At 45.4% G+C, this 19,088-nt stretch overlaps 2 protein-coding genes across 10 annotated transcripts in view; one reads left to right on the forward strand and one right to left on the reverse strand.

Moving 5' to 3' along the window:
* The window catches only part of triob (trio Rho guanine nucleotide exchange factor b), an 83,447-nt gene extending 74,235 nt beyond the window's left edge, over nt 1-9,212 (reverse strand). For 5 of the 7 annotated variants that reach the window (XR_014116913.1, XR_014116912.1, XR_014116911.1 and 2 more), the window contains exons 1-2: nt 8,859-9,202; nt 513-563 (exon numbers count right to left, since the gene is read on the reverse strand). Coding sequence is in view for 4 of the 7 variants with exons in the window: in XM_035530611.2 (XP_035386504.2) it covers nt 513-563; nt 8,859-8,925 (118 nt within the window). In the remaining 3 variants the exon portion in view is untranslated. Of the gene's footprint in view, nt 1-512; nt 564-8,858 lie in introns of all 7 variants that reach the window. The other 2 variants (XM_035530616.2, XM_081696274.1) reach the window with 2 other exon arrangements.
* Nucleotides 9,213-9,777: 565 nt separating this feature from the next.
* Nucleotides 9,778-19,088, forward strand: part of dnah5 (dynein, axonemal, heavy chain 5) — an 83,807-nt gene continuing 74,496 nt past the window's right edge. For 2 of the 3 annotated variants that reach the window (XM_081696275.1, XM_081696276.1), the window contains exon 1: nt 9,779-10,236. In XM_081696275.1, the coding sequence (XP_081552401.1) occupies nt 10,093-10,236 (144 nt within the window). In that variant the 5' untranslated portion in view covers nt 9,779-10,092. Of the gene's footprint in view, nt 10,237-19,088 lie in introns of all 3 variants that reach the window. The other variant, XM_081696278.1, reaches the window with a different exon arrangement.

Genomic DNA, 19,088 nt, shown 5'->3' on the forward strand with positions numbered 1-19,088 from the left:
ATTTTAAAAATTGAATGTACAGCACATCCAGATATTTTTAGATTTTTTATGCTTACTTATTTGCTCTAAGCATTTACCAACGCTGACAGAATTTGCACAGCAAACTGAAATTTTCCATGCACTTCTTACATTACAGAGATAAAAGGCACGTATCTTTGAATCAGCGAGGTGTGGAAAATTATACAACTCCAGCCCAAGACATCCAAAAGGACAGGAAAAGCACGCAAAAAACACAAAATTATAAATGAAGACATTCTTGAACCACGTATTAGTAATGTCTGTGAGGCCTTGTTTACTGCGGTGTGCGCAGCCGTGCTAGCGCTACATGAAAACATTCATCTCCAAGAGCATCTTCCGCAGCCAGGCCTGGACCGGACCAGAACCTCATGATCGTTCGCAAGGTTTGGCTCAGACCGATTGGTTTTAGCCCTGTCAAAGGCAGTGAAGGCCTTTAAAGACCACTAAAACGCAAACGGGGGTGGGGTGGTGGAGAGCACGGTTCGGTTACTTACCAGTGTGTCCGGCTAAATCATGCTTAGCCTCACACTTGGGAAGAGAGCAATCTGTAACAAGAAAGAGAGAGAGAGAGAGAGAGAGAATCAGAGATAGATGAATATAAAACAGGCCCAGACTCCTTGACACGAAGCCGTGTGCCTTAAAATGCCTTGATGTGGAACTCTGAACAGGCGACAACGTTTAACTAAATGAGACACGTGACCTAACACGGGACCGTCACATGTTCAAAAAATCGCCCTCCTGCTCAGACAAGAACTGACAGTTCAAAGCATCTTTGTGGTCACGGAGGGGGCAAAGATGGGTTAAGTTTAGACACTTCTGCCCGCCTCAGCCGAAAATATATGGTCAGGGTCAGGGCTCACCCCTGCAGTTTGTTAAGTCTTGATTTAGCACGCTTTGCATAGGGCTGAAAAAGACGAGAACGCAAACGCACACACAAACTCCATTAAAGGAGGAAAAAGAGGCGTTGATACACAAGTTAGACTCAAGTTAGACTCAACAATGTCTCTAGGTCCGTAGGGTACACTCTCGCAGCACAGAAGGGAATATTCAAAGTAAATTAATATTTGTTCATCAGGGATCTGGACCCACATTTCTACAGCTGCTTTGTGACGACTTGTAAAAAGAAACCTATAGAAATAAATTTGAGTCTGAAAGAAAATGAGGAAATGTGTGTGTGTGTGTGTGTGTGTGTGTGTGTGTGTGTGTGCGCGTGTGCGCGCCTGCTTTACAGCTGTTCCATGGATACCAACATACGTCTTCCAGCTGCATACAAATCCCCTGCACTTCAAGTGCTGTTTTTTCCCTTTTAGAACCAGAGCCTGTGCTTCCGTTCATTAAACCTCCACCCCACCCCACCCCCGTATATGAAACTGCTCCTAAGCCATTTTATTTGAAATACGACTTCCTTTGTTACAGCAAAGGGGACCACCATACCAACACATTAGCATGTGCGCTGGTAGAGACACACAGTGAATGCCCATTTCTCTCACTCTGGATGCAAGTGTGGTATCACGCTATTCACAGGTTCATGGCTACACTATTGCAAACTAGTGTGTGTATACAATACATACGTTGGAATGTGTGTTTGCCGTTCACTTGGCATAGCAGCGTAGAAACATTTCTAGCTTGTCCGGAGGCTTTGCCTCTTACTGGTTTTAAGAGGCAAACCAGTCTAAACCCTCCCTTATAACAAGCCACAGATGGGCAATGACTGATAAGGCGAGTCGCTCCCCTTCCACAACTGACCCCAGAGCAGCCACCCGAGTCGGACAGCCCGACCTTTCCTTCAGACAGGTATCTTCCCTGATCTGAGACCAGCGCTTATGAGCACCGAGTCAGGCCTCGTTCAGATGAGGCTTTCTCATCCAGGTTCCCGGAATGAATTATTTATTTCAGCCAATTTCCATCCAAATAGAACTGTATCTGCAGGTGCAGATTTATACTGATGTGTGCACATGCACTGACCTACCCCTTATCAATAACACACATGTACCAACTAAATAACCATCGTATATTTTGGCCCACTTACTGTATTGTGATAGCAATGGGCTGTTCTGTTGAGAGTGAAAGAGACGATAAATGCTCGCATAATGAGGACAGGATTGCTTCGGAACTGAAAATGCTAGTGTTTAGCGTCTGTTAGTGTTTAGCGTCTGCTAGTGTTTAGCGTTTGCTAGTGTTTAGTATCTGTTACATGGCCACCAGCTTTGCCTGAGTGTGTCTACTTAAGAATCAAAGCACAGAGATCTTTCTCTCGGGACATCACCTTTGGCTTTGGCTGCCGTTGAGATGCAACTTCATGATAAAAACACACCTCCCACAAGCTTCACTGCATGGAATGGTCTTTAAAAGATGGGAGGGAAAGGAGTAAGAGGGGGGGAGCAACGGAGAGAGAGAGAGAGAGAGAGAGAGAGAGAGAGAGAGAGAGAGAGAGAGAGAACCAAACGTGGGAAATAGCCAATTGCTCTTGCTCCATTTCCAAATGCGATGACATCGCTTAGCCGCATCATGACCCATAATGCTATTCTGCGTGCAGATTCCACTGAGGCCAACCGGCAATTAGGTCTATGTGAAATGCAGGCTAGGGAAGTCTGAGTGTGACATGTAAATCTGAAGGAAAACGCAAGGGTTCAGAAAACCAAGAACTCCACCCTGTCCTTCCTCCTGTACACCAACAAACGCCATTAACCGCCCCTCCCCCCCACACACAGACACACACACACACACACACACTTCACCTGCCCCCACTGTATTGTAAATCAGCTTCAGACAACCTAGTGCTACTTCTCCAAAGGCAGCTGCCAGCTTGCCTTCATCGCAGTCTTCTTCTTCCAGAAGCTAAACTTGACAATATTGCCAGGCTACAGAACGCTAGCTAGCAGACTCACTAAGCTGGAAAGAAGGTAGTGTATTTCATCATGGACCTGCTCCTGCCATAACAGACACTGCACTCGCAGAGACAGGCAGGTGAGAAACGTGGCCCTCTCTGACAACAGCAATCTCGCCCTCTGGCATTGTTTACGACAACAGAGAAGCAATTATTCCACGAACCTTCAACTGCTCTGAGTAAAAGGATCATTGGAATACAATAGATCTCGAGATGTGGGGCTTTGGGAACTACCAGGTTTCTTTAACATTTAAAAACTACAGAGTATCCGCACAGGTATGTGTAATGAGGTCGTTCTGATTGACTCGAGCAGTTTTGCGTTGTCTGGTTATAATACGGCCAATATGTACTAGATAAAATTAATGTCAGTGTCTGATAACATTTGTGCAAGAAAATGTTCTAATATCCTTTTTAAGTTAGATATAGCTAGAAGAAACCGTGCGTGGGTCTCTTCTGTCAGAAGCCTTCAGTATTTTTATGGTTTCCCTAAGGTATAGGAGGAACAAAGTGTAGGGTACATAAGAACTATTATGCTTTTGCTTTTTTGTTGTTTTTTTGGATGTGTGGTACACTTCAATCTCAAAAAATAACAAACTGAATATATACTCTCTTATACAGTCTGATATAATTCTGACGCATTCAATTAATTCTATACACAGCATGCAGTTAATAACCATTACTTGTGTTCTGATATGTTCAGGGCACCATTCAGCTGTGGAAACTGGAGAACCTGGAGAAGTGCACCACTAGAAGATAAAATCTGTACATATTGCGAATTAATTCTGAACACCTGTGTGACAGAAGACAAGAAACCTTTTTTTATGTCACCATTCTTTGTATCATGATTTACATAATAAATACCGAAATTATCTTTCGCTAACACATAATGTTTCCACTGTTGTCACATATATTTGTATTTCTAGAAATACAATGAAATTAGCATATCATATCCATTATGGAATGGAGTTAGGGTTAGGGTTATGGCGGCTGGCCTTATATTCCTGAAAATAAACTGAAACTGAAACAGAGCTTGAGGTTCGCAAGTGTTGCTCAACAATAATATGTAAAACAACGTCTTACTAGGAGAGTCTGACAAGTAGAAGCTTTGAGTCAGTACTTAGTCCATCAAAAATAAAAGTAATTAATACAAACACAAAAAAAATCGAAGAATAAACCAAAATGACACTGAACGTGCCTGTAACCACATTTTATTTAACTGCATCCGTGACTGCCTCTTTAGGGGGAAAATATGAACTCAGTACTGATTATCTGTGATAAAATGTTTTATTCTGCTTGTATAGATCTTGTGGACTGCTGAAATGGGGCGAAGTAAGGAAGCCTCCAAACCACAAATTGTCTCGACTCTTTGAGCTAACCTCTAATCAGGCGTAATAAAAACAGCAAAGGACTTCCACTACGAAAACTCCTTGGAGTCAAAAACACCACAGCAGATTGCAGGAAATGAGCAAAGCTCAATCAGTCTGCCAAAGGCAAATGACAAAACGACTGCACCAATGAGAAAGTCATAAGTTGCTCTGACATAGCCAGACACTACATCTCAAATGGAGCCTTACAGTCAATATGATAGAAGCAGTAACAAATGGCTTCTCATGGTTCTACAGCCTTAGGCATAATAATATCAGCTCTTTCCCCAAGACCAGGACACGTTCATCCAAACCCTTGACCTCGAATGCAGGCCGTCTACACTCAGCCATCCCTGTAAGTTTAGGGAGGACGTAGTGATGGCCTCGAAGTTTCTGTTGCTATGGAGGAATCCAGTGAACTGTGGAGGAATCTGGAGGAATAGGAATCTAGTGGGAGTCACTTCAGAGAAATCTATTGGGTGTCACTTCAGAGGAATCTATTGGGTGTCTGCTTCAAAGAATCTAGTGGGTGTCATTGAGAGGAATCTAGTGGGTGTCTACTTCAGAGGAATCTAGTGGGTGTCTACTTCAGAGGAATCCAGTGAATGTCTACTTCAGAGGAATCTAGTTTGTGTCTACTTCAGAGGAATCTAGTGACTGTCTGCTTCAGAGGAATTTAATGGGTGTCTACTGCAGCTGTGACCTACCGCGGTAAACTTGGCAGGCAGAAGAACTGAGGGGGCGACGGTGATACCACATGGGTGCAGATATTCTCGGGACAAGCCGTACCCCAGATAAGAACCGTCAAGTCGGGTTCTGAACTCTGCTCGGAAACCACAGGGAAGCTGCAGATGCCTCTCAGTGTCGGGCTGCCCAGCCATCTAGCCGTTGGAGGAGCATCGTAAGAGGCTCAATTATCGCCCATGTGTGCTACACATGGGGACCCGCCACTCTAAATTAGCCACCAGCACAGAAAGCCATAGTTACCACATCACAAGGCACAATCCCAGCAGTGTCAGTGTGACTTCTCTGTAGAATTAAGTGGCTGCATGTGCCGGGCGTGATGGAAAATGGCAGATAATCCCACCTCATCGCCGCGCCGATCTGCGCCGGGGAAACACGTTTGAGAGCCACTTTCTCCTGCAAATGGGATGGCTGGTTGCACAACGCTGGACCTGAGTGCCCAGGTAACGTCACCCTCTAAAAAATGAAAGCAAAGCCCCCATCCCCTGGTCTGATCATCTGGGTGTTTAAAATTTCTTTTTTACAGAACCATGCAGCTAAACCAGGCCTGATTAAAAAACCTCTCCAATGGCTACTGGGCTACTGTCCATCAGGGACAATCATTGGCTGTGTCAGGACCCTGTTGGTGTTCATTTCACAGTCGGACATCCACGTGTTACCTCAGAAGTTTTAGTGGATGGAATTGAGGGGTCATCCACGGTATCTTCCCTGTCACCTTTCACCTTCACGGTCTTTGCTCCCCACACCAATCAACCGAAACATAAATCATAAATCATTCAAGAGTCGTTATTAGGCACACCGACCAAGGGCCAAGCAATGCAACATCTTCCGATGTTGTGAAAGCCAGAAGGAGTCTCCCTCCCAAATCATCCTAGTCTGTGAGAGGGATGAAGTGGATCACTGAGCCTCCAAAGACCAGAGAGGCACATGTAGCTGGTGGCCTGCTTTCACCCCGATATGCAGAACAAACCATTTTCCTCATCTCCGAGAGCAGAGCCACTAGCTGCTGCTCAACCAACAGACAGGCTACGTGGGTAGCATTCGCCCCAGGTCCTGGATGGCCACACAAATGACCGCACGGTAGTGCCTGTTGTTCCACAGCACCTGACCGACTGCCCTCAGAAATCAGCCGGCGAGTGGAAGAGAAAACACTTAACTGTGCAACGTTGGATCTACAGGATGGGAGTTTGACACATGTGCTCAGCCTCTGTGCTACTAATGGCAATAGCAGTGCCTGTTATTAGGTCATCGTTCTATATTCTGGTCTCTTAAAAACTAACACAGTACCACCCCCCCCCCCCCACCGGCACTGAGAGACAATCTCAACAACCAGAACAGATGAAAAACAACTCATTTGTATGCAGCTGTGTCTCTACCATCCTTGTCCATGTGCATCGCTGCAAAGCCGGTTCTGGCAACGGGGTGGGGAACAACAAGCAAGTGCTGGAAACCGAACAAAAGGGCTTTAGGTGGGCTGACCGACCCGCAGAGGTCCCGCCCATGACTCAGTGGTTGGAGGTGGGGGGTTGGGGTGACGAGAAGGTGCGTCCAGGAAGGTACAAAAGCATTTGGAGCCTGCCGCACGGAGGACGAGGGCCTGCGTGTCAGCGCCAAAGTGTCCAAGACCCGCCGACCCGTTCAATCTTAATAACAGCACATCTTTGGACTGATCACACAAAAAAATCTAAAAACTGTACAAATATATTCACAAAATGGGGCCACATCACACTGAATGACCATCGCCACAGATTTATAAATCAATCCTGCTTTTATTTAAGGATTCAATTCTCATTGGCTTTGTAACGTGATTTTAATGAGAGCCAAAACATGCAACAGTACATTTAGAAACGCATGAAATGCACAATGCTGTATTGATCCATCTGGTCTTAGGGCAGGATCCCAGAGGTAAGCAAGCGCTCTAAGATCCACCTTCATCGAGATGCTTACCTTCCAGTTCACTCACTTTCGGCTTTACCGACACCGTTTTTGGATTACGGCAGGATTTAACCTGCAGTCATGATAAACAGAAGCTCAAGTGAGGGGAAAAAAAGATGGCAGATCTCTCATAGCAGAGAGGAAGAAACTTCACTGAAATAAAAGCTTCTGTCAGGATTTTCACTGGTCTTCGGACATATTTGTTGATTGTTCCTGTGTCATTAGGCATGTATACATATGCATACATAATTGGAAATTGTCCCTTTGATAATTCTGATATGTTACGTTCAATTAAATATCACCGAGTAATATATATTTAAAAATCTGAATATCACTAAAAAAAAAAACTTCAGGACTGTGTTGGACTCCACGAGCAGCTTATTACAATGGGATGTTGTTTTCTGTATTTAAACAAAACCAAAAAAAATCAGTAAGGATCCTGATCCACAAAGAAAGCAATGCGTAAATCCAATTCTGGATTATAAAGTTCACATTTCACAGTTCAAGTTCACATTTCACAGTTCACAGTGTAAAACTGTTTAGGACTGATGTTTGATTTGTAATAAAAGGTAATAAGACTTGCAATAATACTTGTTTTCACTACATATACAAAGTCATCCACAAGCACACACCTTTAGCTGACACTTTTATCTAAAGCAATTTACAATTATGAGTGAGTACAATTTGAGCAGTAGAGGGCCTAGCTCAGGGGCCCAACAGTGGCAACTTGGCAGTGTTGGGGCACAAACTGGCAACCTCCTGATTACAAGTGAGTACCTTAACCACTGAGCTACCACTGACCCTAGACACACATGCACATATATACACACAGACACACACACACACACACACACAGACAGACTGACTCCGTGTAGCACAGGGTGCCCTCCTGACATTCTGGAGACAGCTGAAACACACAGCAAAGACACCGCTAACTGTAGAACAGCCACCAGCAGTGCTATAGGAACCTCAGCACTCAGCACTCAGTGCATGCAGTAGGTTTGAATCACGTGACCATTCACCCACAATTCTGAAACTGGGGCAGAACGAACGTGGGCGACATTATCAGTGGGGTCTTCCAGATGTGTTTCCAGAGTAGCCACGCAATGCTGACGCTTGTCTCTGGTCTCCCCTGTTCTCGTCACACCTGGTTCTGCTCATCAGCACATGAGCGAGTCCTTCACGAGCATGAAATGGGTGCGCTGGGGGGTGGGGGCTGCGCGTGCAGGAGCAGAGCCGGGGGAAACACCGACCTATAGCTCGTGGACTAAATAATAAGACAGCTTTATGCACGATTGCCATGCGCGGATTCGTTGTGTGTTTTTCGCCTTGCGCGTTTTGCACCGTCTTCCGCACACAGCATGGCCGAAACCCAAAGGCACCTATTTTAGTCGCTGCACGATGTTTATAAAGATGATGTCATGCTACCGTGAGAGAGCAGATAAAGCCTACGTCATACTTAAAAACAGTTAGGTATAATACGTAGTGCCCCGCACAAACACGTACAAAAACGAGCTGCTTTGAGCTGCTGATTCAAACGACGATGGGGCAGAATACAGCAAATGCATTCCTAAATGCTGAACATTCATCTGTAGGTTACAATAGAAGCAACCTGGCCGATTTCACACCTACCATTACCTACTGACGCACCGGCCTATATATTTTCTTTCATGCAGCTTTCCACAGGATTACGAGTCCGTACTGCAGGATGGACGACCTATATCTTAGAATCTAAAGCACGCATGCCAACCGCTATATTCCCCTGCCTCAGCGGCGCCCGAGCACGACATCACATCTGCAGACTCACAGCTAAAGGACGAGCTTTGTTTGCGCGTCCGCCCGCTATTCGCAAACAGCGTCGGCGGTGGTGGTTCATCGCCCCAAACCGACGGCGACGCGTCCCGACTCACCGGATTTGAAAAACGCCGCTATGTCGGCCCCGTCCTTAGTCGTGTCTTCGCCTCCCCCCGAGCTCATGGCTTCATATATTTGCGACTATCCGAAAAAGAAAAAAAAGAAAAAATCCCCCCCCCGACGGCCCGACCGTATTCAGTTGCCCGATGCTGAAGGACTGGTGGGGAAAATCCGTTTCATTGAAGAAGGAAGCGTAGTGTGCATGGATACGTCCCTTTGCTCGGTGAGAAGCGCGACTCCATCTTGGCTTACTGGGCGAGTAGTCGTACCAGTCGGCGGCGCTCCTGAGTGCAGCTGGAGACGATGGCGACGCTAGGGGGAAGGGGAGGGTTTGAATGGGGGTCTCCTGGAATCCCCTATCACACGCCCCAAAAACTCCGCTCCCCCCACACCCCCCGAGGTAAGTCTTATAGCCCGGAAAGCGATCATAAAATAAACAGAAAAGCTCGATTAAAAACCGCGCACAGAACCAAAAAAAGGCTTGGTAATAAAAAAAAAAGAATATGGGTAGGATCCAGAAAATAACGAACCACAGGCTTGCGTTCCCCACCGAAAACACAACATAAAATACACAATTCGTAAACAAAGAATAATGTTAATATAGAATAATATTTTGCTTTCTTGTCCACAAGGTTCTTTTTGATAGCATATCGTTTAAAAATTCTGTTGCTGGCCTGCTTTTTTTGTTGATTGTTTTTGTTTTTCTTTTCTCTCTTATTTATTACCTTTTTTTGGTTATTTTTGACGACACCGCTCTTGTACCATTTGTTCACGTCTAGGCTATGGATGATTTACCAGGCTGTTGCAAACATTGCAGCGTCCTAATAAGACATGGAATAGTGTGTGCGAATACAGACGGACGGGTAGGCTGTCTAATAGCGCCCCCTGCTGGCTGTTGTTGAGAATTACACGTCAAGTCACGGACCCTAATTTAGCGCAATCCTAAACGTTGGTATCAAGTATACTGGACTCAGTCTTTTTAAGGTCATATCGCTTAGTTCTGTTGATAAAGAGGAGTTCGCTTAAGCTTTTTCAAATGGCGCCAGCCTGTTCACAGGAATGGACTGTGGCGGCTTACTGTGCCCCAAGACCCCGCGTCTCCACGGCAACCGCCCACAACAGTTTGGACTGTAAGACAGAAACCGAGCATGGGCTACAGAGAGATATGAGTGCGGTGGCACGGTGCGCTTGGATGGCAGTAGACGGCGTCAGCGGCCTGTTCACGGGAAGATGTATCGAACATCTGATATTGCAAACTCTCTAAAAATTCATGAACGTGAGAATGTGGCGTTCGGTTTCCGATCAAACAAGTCCAATCTCCGGGTAAGGATGAGCCAACCCACCGCTCCCGCCGAGAGCATCCGAGAGGCGCAGGTACGTCGCTTCTCTCGTTACCGGGATTCACACGTGTCAAAGTGTGTCGAAATCGGTGTCTAATGGTCTGTGAAAATTCGAGTGGAAAAGTTATAATTTCTCGATGACTTTCTGGAAAAGTTCTAACGTTGTGAAACGTTCTTTCCTGTTTAGCCTTATAGGTTGCATCTATCTCACAAACACACTCACACAGAAACCTAACATTTATTCGAATCGCCAGGTTTAAGCGGTTTGAATTTTATGCCAGTGTGATCAAAAATATTAAGATATAAATACATGCGCACACGTCAGTTCACAAATGTATAAACACTGTGCTGTTAAACGTAGACTTAATTTTAAAAAATGCAATTAAAATCTAAATAAAATGAAAACACAACAAACCTTGCTCTTTTATCATGTATATTTGACTATTTTCTATTTAATTACGGGCGAGCTTTATTGGAGAAAAAAAAAGCATTGAAAGCAATACTAACGAATAACCAGTAGATGGAAGCATAGCCCTATAATTGTATAAATGTTTTCCTCAAAGCCTAAAACATCAGAGTTTAATTGTGCTTCTAACTATTTAGCATATGTGTCATTGGATTTACATCACTAATGAAAATCACTAATCAACTGTTTATTATCGCTTTTATCTCAGTCGCATGTTATTTCACTATCTAGCATGAGTTTTAAGCAGCGTATTTACTATTTAACAGGTTAAGTAGTAACAGTGTTAATCGATGGGGGTTCAACGGTGGACTAGTAGTATGACGAATATAAGCAGCGGTTTAAGATTGAACCTATAATCATTAACTATAATCATTAATCATTAACTTCATGACTGAAGATTTTCCATTTGTAGACACTTGTATACAAGACAGTTTAATCTTGTTGTAGTTTCCTAAACACATTTACCTTAGGTAGAGATTAAGTTTTATTATTATTTTTATTAGGAGTAGTATTACTATTAAACAGTAGCCGTATATCAAATAAAAACTTGAATCTACACAGTACAGTCTAATAGTTAACAGCTGGTCCAAATGTGCTGGGAGCCAGTGAGTGTTAGGTGTAAGAACACTCATACGCTCAAATGAATTGCACAGTCAGTATCCAGCTTGGCCTTTGAGAGTACTTTCGCTCACCGAATCAATACTTTACCCTAAAAATGTAGCAAGAAGTAAATGAACACCAGTGGAGTTGCACAGTGCTAATCGGTTCCCACTAGATCGCACACATCAGGGCATCATGTTTATTTATGCTAATGTAGCCCTTTAACTAGTTATTCCTGCCCTTCTGGGGTCAAAGAATAACTAGGGGTTATATAAGACATTGGGGGGGGGGGGGGGTCTTGTACTGGGGGTAGCTCTGGGATGGGCACCCCATTCAACCTACATTGCTCATAACATTCTTCACAGTTATAGAGTCATGGTGATGTTTTCTATTCATGCCAGAGCTGTTATTTCTTTTCCCTACACAAAACCTGTTTTGAAAATGACATTGCGTTTTATTGTTCTTCCGTGGGCAATATGTCCTCCCTTCCCTCAAAGAGGACTCAAAGTGTCATTTTGGGGGTTCTTTTGTAACATTGTTCCACCACCACAGCCCGAGTAGTGTCTGCATTTTCAAATATTTCCTCTCTGAGGCAAACGCGGGTAGATTGTAATGTGCTCCCTGAGAGGAAGCGCCATCTGCTGGCTGGAAGGAGTATTTTTTTTTAAAACAAAAAAAACCAAGTATTCCAGAGCACAGGCCCGGGTTGAACAAACTTGTTGTTTATGGAGCAACTCCAGGTGCCCAGCGGCTACCTGGGTTGCTATGGAACAGCAGGGCAAAGCACAGGGTAGATTTGCTTTGTCTGTGAGCTACCGCCAAGGTAGATTCCCTGGGAGTGACATCTTTCTTGGCGAGTGAAGCCCGTTTTGATTTTGATTCTAATTCAGATGAGCGTAGCATAGCATAGTTAGTCATCTGTGCTGTGTATGCTGGTTGGTGTTTATCAGCCCACTCCCTGACAACACCTGAGATTTAATTCTGGTGGTTAATGGTGCCTTAAACTGGGTTTAGATTTCTTCCGTAACATTGAGGTGATGACTGGGAGTCTTTGCCAGCTTGCATATTAAAAAAAATAATAAATCTTTATGCTTGTAGATTTCAAGCTTAGATGTTTGCATTTGGCATGGAAGGCAAAATGGAAATTTGGATAACTGAAGGAAGGCTCCCTTGTGCGTGTGCGTGTGTATGAGTGTGTGTGTGTGTGTGTGTGTGTGTGTGTGTGTGTGTATGTGTCTGTGTGTGTGTGTTGCGTGTATGTGTGTTGCGTGTGGGGCAGCCGTATGTATGCTCTCCACCTGGAGGGCCACTTCTTGGAGCCACTGCATTATTCATCACAGTCTCTAGTTACACGGGCCCCACTAAAAGGCAGCTCATGGTAGAAATACCAGCTGCGGTTCTCTGAAATATTGACGCCCTGCTGCTTTTAAATGCAAGGCTTGGTGCTTGGCTTCCACACATAACGAACTGTGCAGCACGAGACGTGGGTCGATGTGCACCCCATGAGCGCCCACGTAGCGCTGTGATCCCAGTGGAGCGTGGCTTTGTTGGGTCTAAATTAGCACCATCTCCCTCCCCAACCACCACTTGAGAAAAAGAACCCCCTACTTAAAGCTTTCCCTTCTCTGGTAGCCCTGAGTGAAGCGTCATTATTACAGTACTGGCCTTCGCAATACTGACATGGCAGGAGGTCACGGTATGCAAAAGAACACCGTAACAGATTTCAAAAGTCTTGATTGCACGCTGCAAGAATCCTACTCAAATCTCAAATCTTCCAGATGACAGCATGCTGATAAATCATGATATTCCAGATGCTTGGATAACCCAACGATGCAAGCCAACCTATGGCCCTATAGTTCCATTTCATTTATTTTAAATTCAATTTGCCTATGTTTATTAAAATCATCTATTCTACGAAAATCAATGGTCTTGTGCACTCTTTTTTTGTAAAGCGTCGCGTTTTGTCTCGTGCGTAAAACGTGCTCTTCACATCAGCTTGCTTTGCTCTGCCTTGCCTTACCTTCACAATTTCACCAATATGCTTCCAATATGTGACGAACCAAAAGAACAGACACAAAGCCTCGCGATCTAATTGCGCTGGAGCGTTTTTTGCCTGCGTCATGGAGGACTTGGTGCCAGGCAGTTAAAGAGACCAGGCCTGCTACCACTCCATAACAGCAGGCTTCCGTTGGCTCGCTTTCAGATATTAATTAGGAACCAGTTCTGTGCGCTTGTTTTTCACGCCTCCATATGGTTGGGGGTTTAAAATATGATGTCATTTTTGACCAGACTCCGGCAACTTTAGGGAACAGGCGAGTTTTTGCTGACTCCTTTACCTGCTCATACCGTTTTGGACTCCATTTCCCAGGGTGATTACCCAGCAACCTAGTTTTTAAAACGTTAGCATACGCGGCATTTATATTCATGTGGCCCCGAGCTGTTGTAACCCTCCTTTTTAATGCTAACGGCGGACTTCACCCAGATAAGGACCCGATCTTCTTGATCTGCGTACAGCAGGTCTCGCCAGTGCGCCAGAGTTCGCACAGGCGCCGGTGTGTCTTGTGGGACGGTCGAAGGCTCTCGCTTCCTTTAGCAGGAGGCCTCGCTCTGGCTGCTGTAACCTTGGCGACGGTGGCCCACTCCGCTCCGGCGGCACGGGGCCCTCCTGTTAATTGCCAAGCCAGCAGGCGGGTCACCCAATATCTGGGCCTTTCGGCTGCTGAGCCAGCGTGGAAACCGGAACGGCACATACGGTTCGCTTAATATTCCGGGGGCTTATCGGCAGTGGTGACCGCATCGCCGGGTTTTGACCTGGGACGCTGTAATATTAATTAAGAGGAGGATTATCGGAGGACCTGGCAACGCTGAAGTAGGCGGCATGCTGCATAGTGAGTCAGACATTCAGAACAAGGTAAGCTGAACCCGTGCATCTCAAATTCACGCCCCTTACTGGATGTCTTATCAGGAAGGCAAACTGGGGCACAGTATCTCTCCCCCTTTCCTCATACACATGCTACACCTGTTTCCATCACCTTTTCTCGATACTACAGAAACCATTTGGATTTCTCCATCTTCACCGAGCTTGTATACGTGTCTAAAACTTGGCTTAGATGAGCAATAAACCTTCTACTTTCAGTTCTTTCTAGTGCTGCCCTCAAAGCAGCAGGTGTATTCTTTCGTCTTTTTTGCATAGGATATCTCTAGAAAGATCTCTGGGCTGAAAATTCTCCGATCAAGGCCAGCCGTCCTTTTTCCTGTTTGCTACCGAGGCCCGTTCTGTTCCCATACAAAAACACACTTCATCTTCTTGCCGGCACGTGCAGCCAAATTGCACTACTCACCAAAAACACTGCGCATAATGTCTTCCCCCTATACCCACCTGACTAAGCCACGTCTCAGCGAACCATTTCACGCCATGGCAATATCCCGCCGGATCACAGGCTCTCATCCAAAAGTGGGTTTCGACAGCGTGATGGCATCTGCCTTGAACAACAAGAGGAAAGTACTTGCAGTTTGGGTTGCAGTGTGTGGTCAGCTAGGTACAGATTAACATGGACGTTGATGGTTTAGAAGCTAAACTCCCTCGGGCTGTTTCTGGCTTCGTTCCCGGGGCTTTAAGTGGCTTATAGGTGACTTCCACAGGCCCTGGGGGGCAGGTAGCGGTTAGGAGTTGGGTGGGAGCCAGCCTCTGCTCCTCATGACGTTCTGGCTGTGGCTGGTCTGGGTCTGGCCAGACTCCGTGACGTGCTTGCATTCCTGAGCTACCTGTGCGAGGAACTGCGATGTCCGGTGGGTTTAGGAAGCAGCTCTGGAAGCACAGTGTGTCCAAGGTTTTAAAGGTAAGACAGGCATGTGGGCACTTCCTAGGGGGCAATTTGGACAGTTGCTCATTACTAGTCGCGCAGTGACACATGAACGTTCTTCCCTGGCGTGTCCTGTCTCTCGCCACGGTCAGTTTGCATTTGCTGATGCCTGTTAGGTTTTCTGGTTCAGTGGTTTTGGTGGACATTGCGTCGCGCACTTGGATTAGTGAAATGGGCTTGTTATTTGTCAATAACACTTCAGTGCAGGTGGCCTTTGTTTCTCGTTTTCTGAGGCAGCAGATCTCTTAAAAAAGATCTGCTTAAAAAATTGGTTTATAACAGAGCTGGATGACATGGGCAAAAAAAAAACAAAAAAAACCCAGGATGTGAGGGTGCTCACATTATAACAAGTCTGTGTAATTTGTTAGAGAGCTAATTTGCATATTGCAGCCTTCTGGGATATGAGCGCTGCAAAGCCCAATATCGTGATAACAATCGACAAACAGTATATTGCGCAACCCCTGCTGGATTGTAATAAAATTGATTTTCCTGTCCTTCACTGTTGGTAACAAGCATGCAAGTACTAAGCTCAGTAATCAAACCACACTTTTTCCCTGTCCCTCTGGTGGCATGGACTGGTGTGTTTGTTTGCAGCCTTGTGTTTAAGGCCGCTCTTTACCCCGCTCTGAGACCCTTGTCTGCGCTTGCCTTTGTGTCAGCAGCGTCTCGCTGCTAAGCAACGGCTGGCGTTGCGGGCGATGCAGTTGATTTCTGACTGTTTGAGCAGCCACAGCTGAGCAGCAGAGAGCCGGTGATCACCGCGTGTTCCCACACGCTCCATGGGGCTGTGACCTGTGCTTGCTCCGGCCTATCCGTGCTCGCCGCACTGCTCCAGGGTCGCTTGGTGTGTGTGTGTGTGAGACCTTAAGCATGGCTGTAAATTTCCACCTGTCCATTATAGCTTAACTGCCTCTCTCGAACGTGTCACATATGTTTGTGGTGATTAAAGGAATGCTCCGTCCAACACTAAAGTAGCTAAAAATGAACGACAGTAGCTAAAAGTAATTGTCCCGCAATAGGGACTAGTTAGCCTAATGGCAAAAACGTTCCAGTTTGGCACCGGCCCTGGTTTGGCACTGACAAGTGACCGTGTAAGGCTTTCAGGTTGGCATCAGTACCACTTGGAGTTTGCTTCTGATCTGGGATTAGTTTTGCTGTTTCTTTTACAGTTATGAAACCTGCACTCTTAAGGCAGGACTGTGACAGACCAGATGTGAATAAGTATCACCTTACTAGGGATGAATTATGAATTAAGTCAAGCTAAAATACCATATTTTGTTTATACTATTGTATATTTTGACTGAGACATAACCTAAGTAAAAAAAACAACAACAGTGAACTCCAAATAAATGTATGAAGTCCTTTACAATAAGCATGCATGATTTTAACATGACAGAATATATTTTGCTATTGCATGCACTTGATGATAGATGATAGATGACTTCCGCCCTGTTGCCCTCACATCAGTCGTGATGAAGTGCTTTGAAAAGCTAGTCAGAGTCTTCATCACCTCTTCACTGCTGGCCTCCATGGACCCACTGCAGTTTGCATACTGCCAGAACCGCTCCACTGATGACACAATTGCACATCTGCTCCAAACCACACGGACCCACCTGGACAAAGGGAGGGGAAATTATGCTAAAATGCTGTTTGTCGACTACAGTTCAGCAGTTAACACCATCATCCCCTCCCTACTCACTACTAAGTTGGAGGATCTAGGACTGCATACATCCCTGTGCGACTGGATCTCCAACTTCCTAACAGACAGACCACAATCAGTACGGGTGGGCAACTGTGTCTCATCCACCCTCACCCTCAGCACTGGAGCTCCTCAGGGTTGTGTCCTAAGCCCCCTGCTCTACTCACTGTACACCTACGACTGCACAGCCACTTCCAGCTCCACCATCATTGTCAAGTTTGCTGACGACACCGCTGTCATGGGTCTGATCTCGGACAACGACAAGAGGGCCTACCTGGAGGAGATTAAACACCTGGAAAACTGGTGCCAGGAAAATAATCTCCTCCTAAACGTCAATAAGGCAAAGGAGCTGATCGTGGATTGCAGCAAGAAGCAGGAGCGGCACTACCAACCTGTGAGGATCAATGGAACCACGGTGGAGAGAGTAGACAGTTTCAGGTACCTTGGAGTTCACATCTCGCAGGACCTGTCCTGGTCCCACCACACCAACTCCCTGGCAAAGAAGGCTCGTCAGCGTCTTTACCACCTCAGACGCCTAAGAGACTTCAGACTGACCTCCAAGGTACTGCTGAACTTCTACACCTGCACTATCGAGAGCATCCTCACGGGGAACATCACAGTCTGGTTTGGGAACAGCACCAAGCAGGACAAGCACTCCAGAGGGTGGTGCTTTCAGCAGAGCGCATCACTCATATGGAACTTCCTGACCTGCAGACCATCTATTACAAGCGGTGCCAGACCAAGGCCAGGAGGATTGCGAAGGACTCCACCCATCCCAACAATAGGCTCTTCTCTCTGTTAAGGTCAGGGAAGAGCTTTCGCTCCCTGAAGACCATTACAGAGAGACTGAAGAGGAGCTTCTTCCCACAGGCCATTCGGGCCCTGAATCAGGGAAACTGATAAACTGTGGGGACCACCACCACCATGTGACTGTAGCTCTGTAAATTTGTAAACTGGATTTGTACATTGTGTACATACACATACATCTATATATACATTGTACATTGTGTATATATACATATTATACATATATTGTATATACATTGTTATATATTTTTTGGATATATATATATATATATCCCTGTTTCCTCAGTTTGGACAGAGCACTCACAAAACCATTTCACTGCGAGTTATACCGTGTATAACTATGTACGTGACAAATAAACCAAACTTGAAACTTGATACTTTATGCAAGGGACATTAAAATCAATTCCAAAAGCTAATTGAGCTAACTGTTTTTTGTTTTTTTAAATTATCATGCACACGGTGCCATAACTAAGAAAAATATATAGGTATATTTTGTCTAAATATCCAAAGTCTATTTGCACTATACATCAGTGTATGTGATATGTTATTTTGGAAGCTCCAGATATATTTTACAATATTTTCTGAATAGTTCGCTATAATGTTTGGCTTGTGTCCTGTAAAGATTGGCAGACATATGGAAGTATATCATATAAAATATATGCAAGTATACATAGATGAAATATATGTGGAACATTAAAGCAGGAGAAGTTAGAGTGCAGATCCCAAACAAGTTGTTGTTTGCAAAATTAGCAAAATTGGCTCCACTGAGTGGACCCATGTTATAACTCCTATTGCAGTTGTGACTTCATGAACATTAGTGCACATCTGACCTTTAACTGGGGGGGTCTGGGATGATGTGCTAAGAATTCTTCTTTTAAATCGCGAGTTATCGGCATAAATCTGTTGGCGTCATTACCCAGTAACGGTCCAAACTGCCACGGTGACACCGGACGTTACTTTCCGTTCTGGAATCCACCACATGACCCCGTACGACATGATTTAAAATAATACCTCCGAAAGGCCTGGTGGGACATCCACGTCCGTATGCGTCCGGATAGCCGATTCATGTTTCAAACCATCGTGTGGCAAGTGGAACTGAAACCTGTTTCCTCGATCTGAAGGCAGCAGAGTCTTTGCGGTGCCAAAGCCGCCGGAGGTTTCAGCAACCTCACACTGAAATCCTTGGCCTGACCAGTCTCGGAGGGGACCTGGCACGACGTGTTCCCTATGGTCTTGTAACAAGCGCCCGGCGCAGGTGATCATGGTAAAAGCGGGATTCGCTCGCCCGCCGACTTTTTGTATGAAAAGCTGCAAGATTCACAGCAAAGCCACGAGACATCCACAGGGACGCACAGAGAGAACAGGTTTTCTGTTCCTCCCTTTAGGAAATCCAACATAGTTTTTTATTCTGTGTTCCTACCTTATAAAATCCACATGAGAAAAGCCCTTGA

Source organism: Electrophorus electricus, chromosome 14, assembly GCF_041902795.1.
Source record: "Electrophorus electricus isolate QZ-2024a chromosome 14, ASM4190279v1, whole genome shotgun sequence".
Lineage (NCBI taxonomy): Eukaryota > Metazoa > Chordata > Actinopteri > Gymnotiformes > Gymnotidae > Electrophorus > Electrophorus electricus.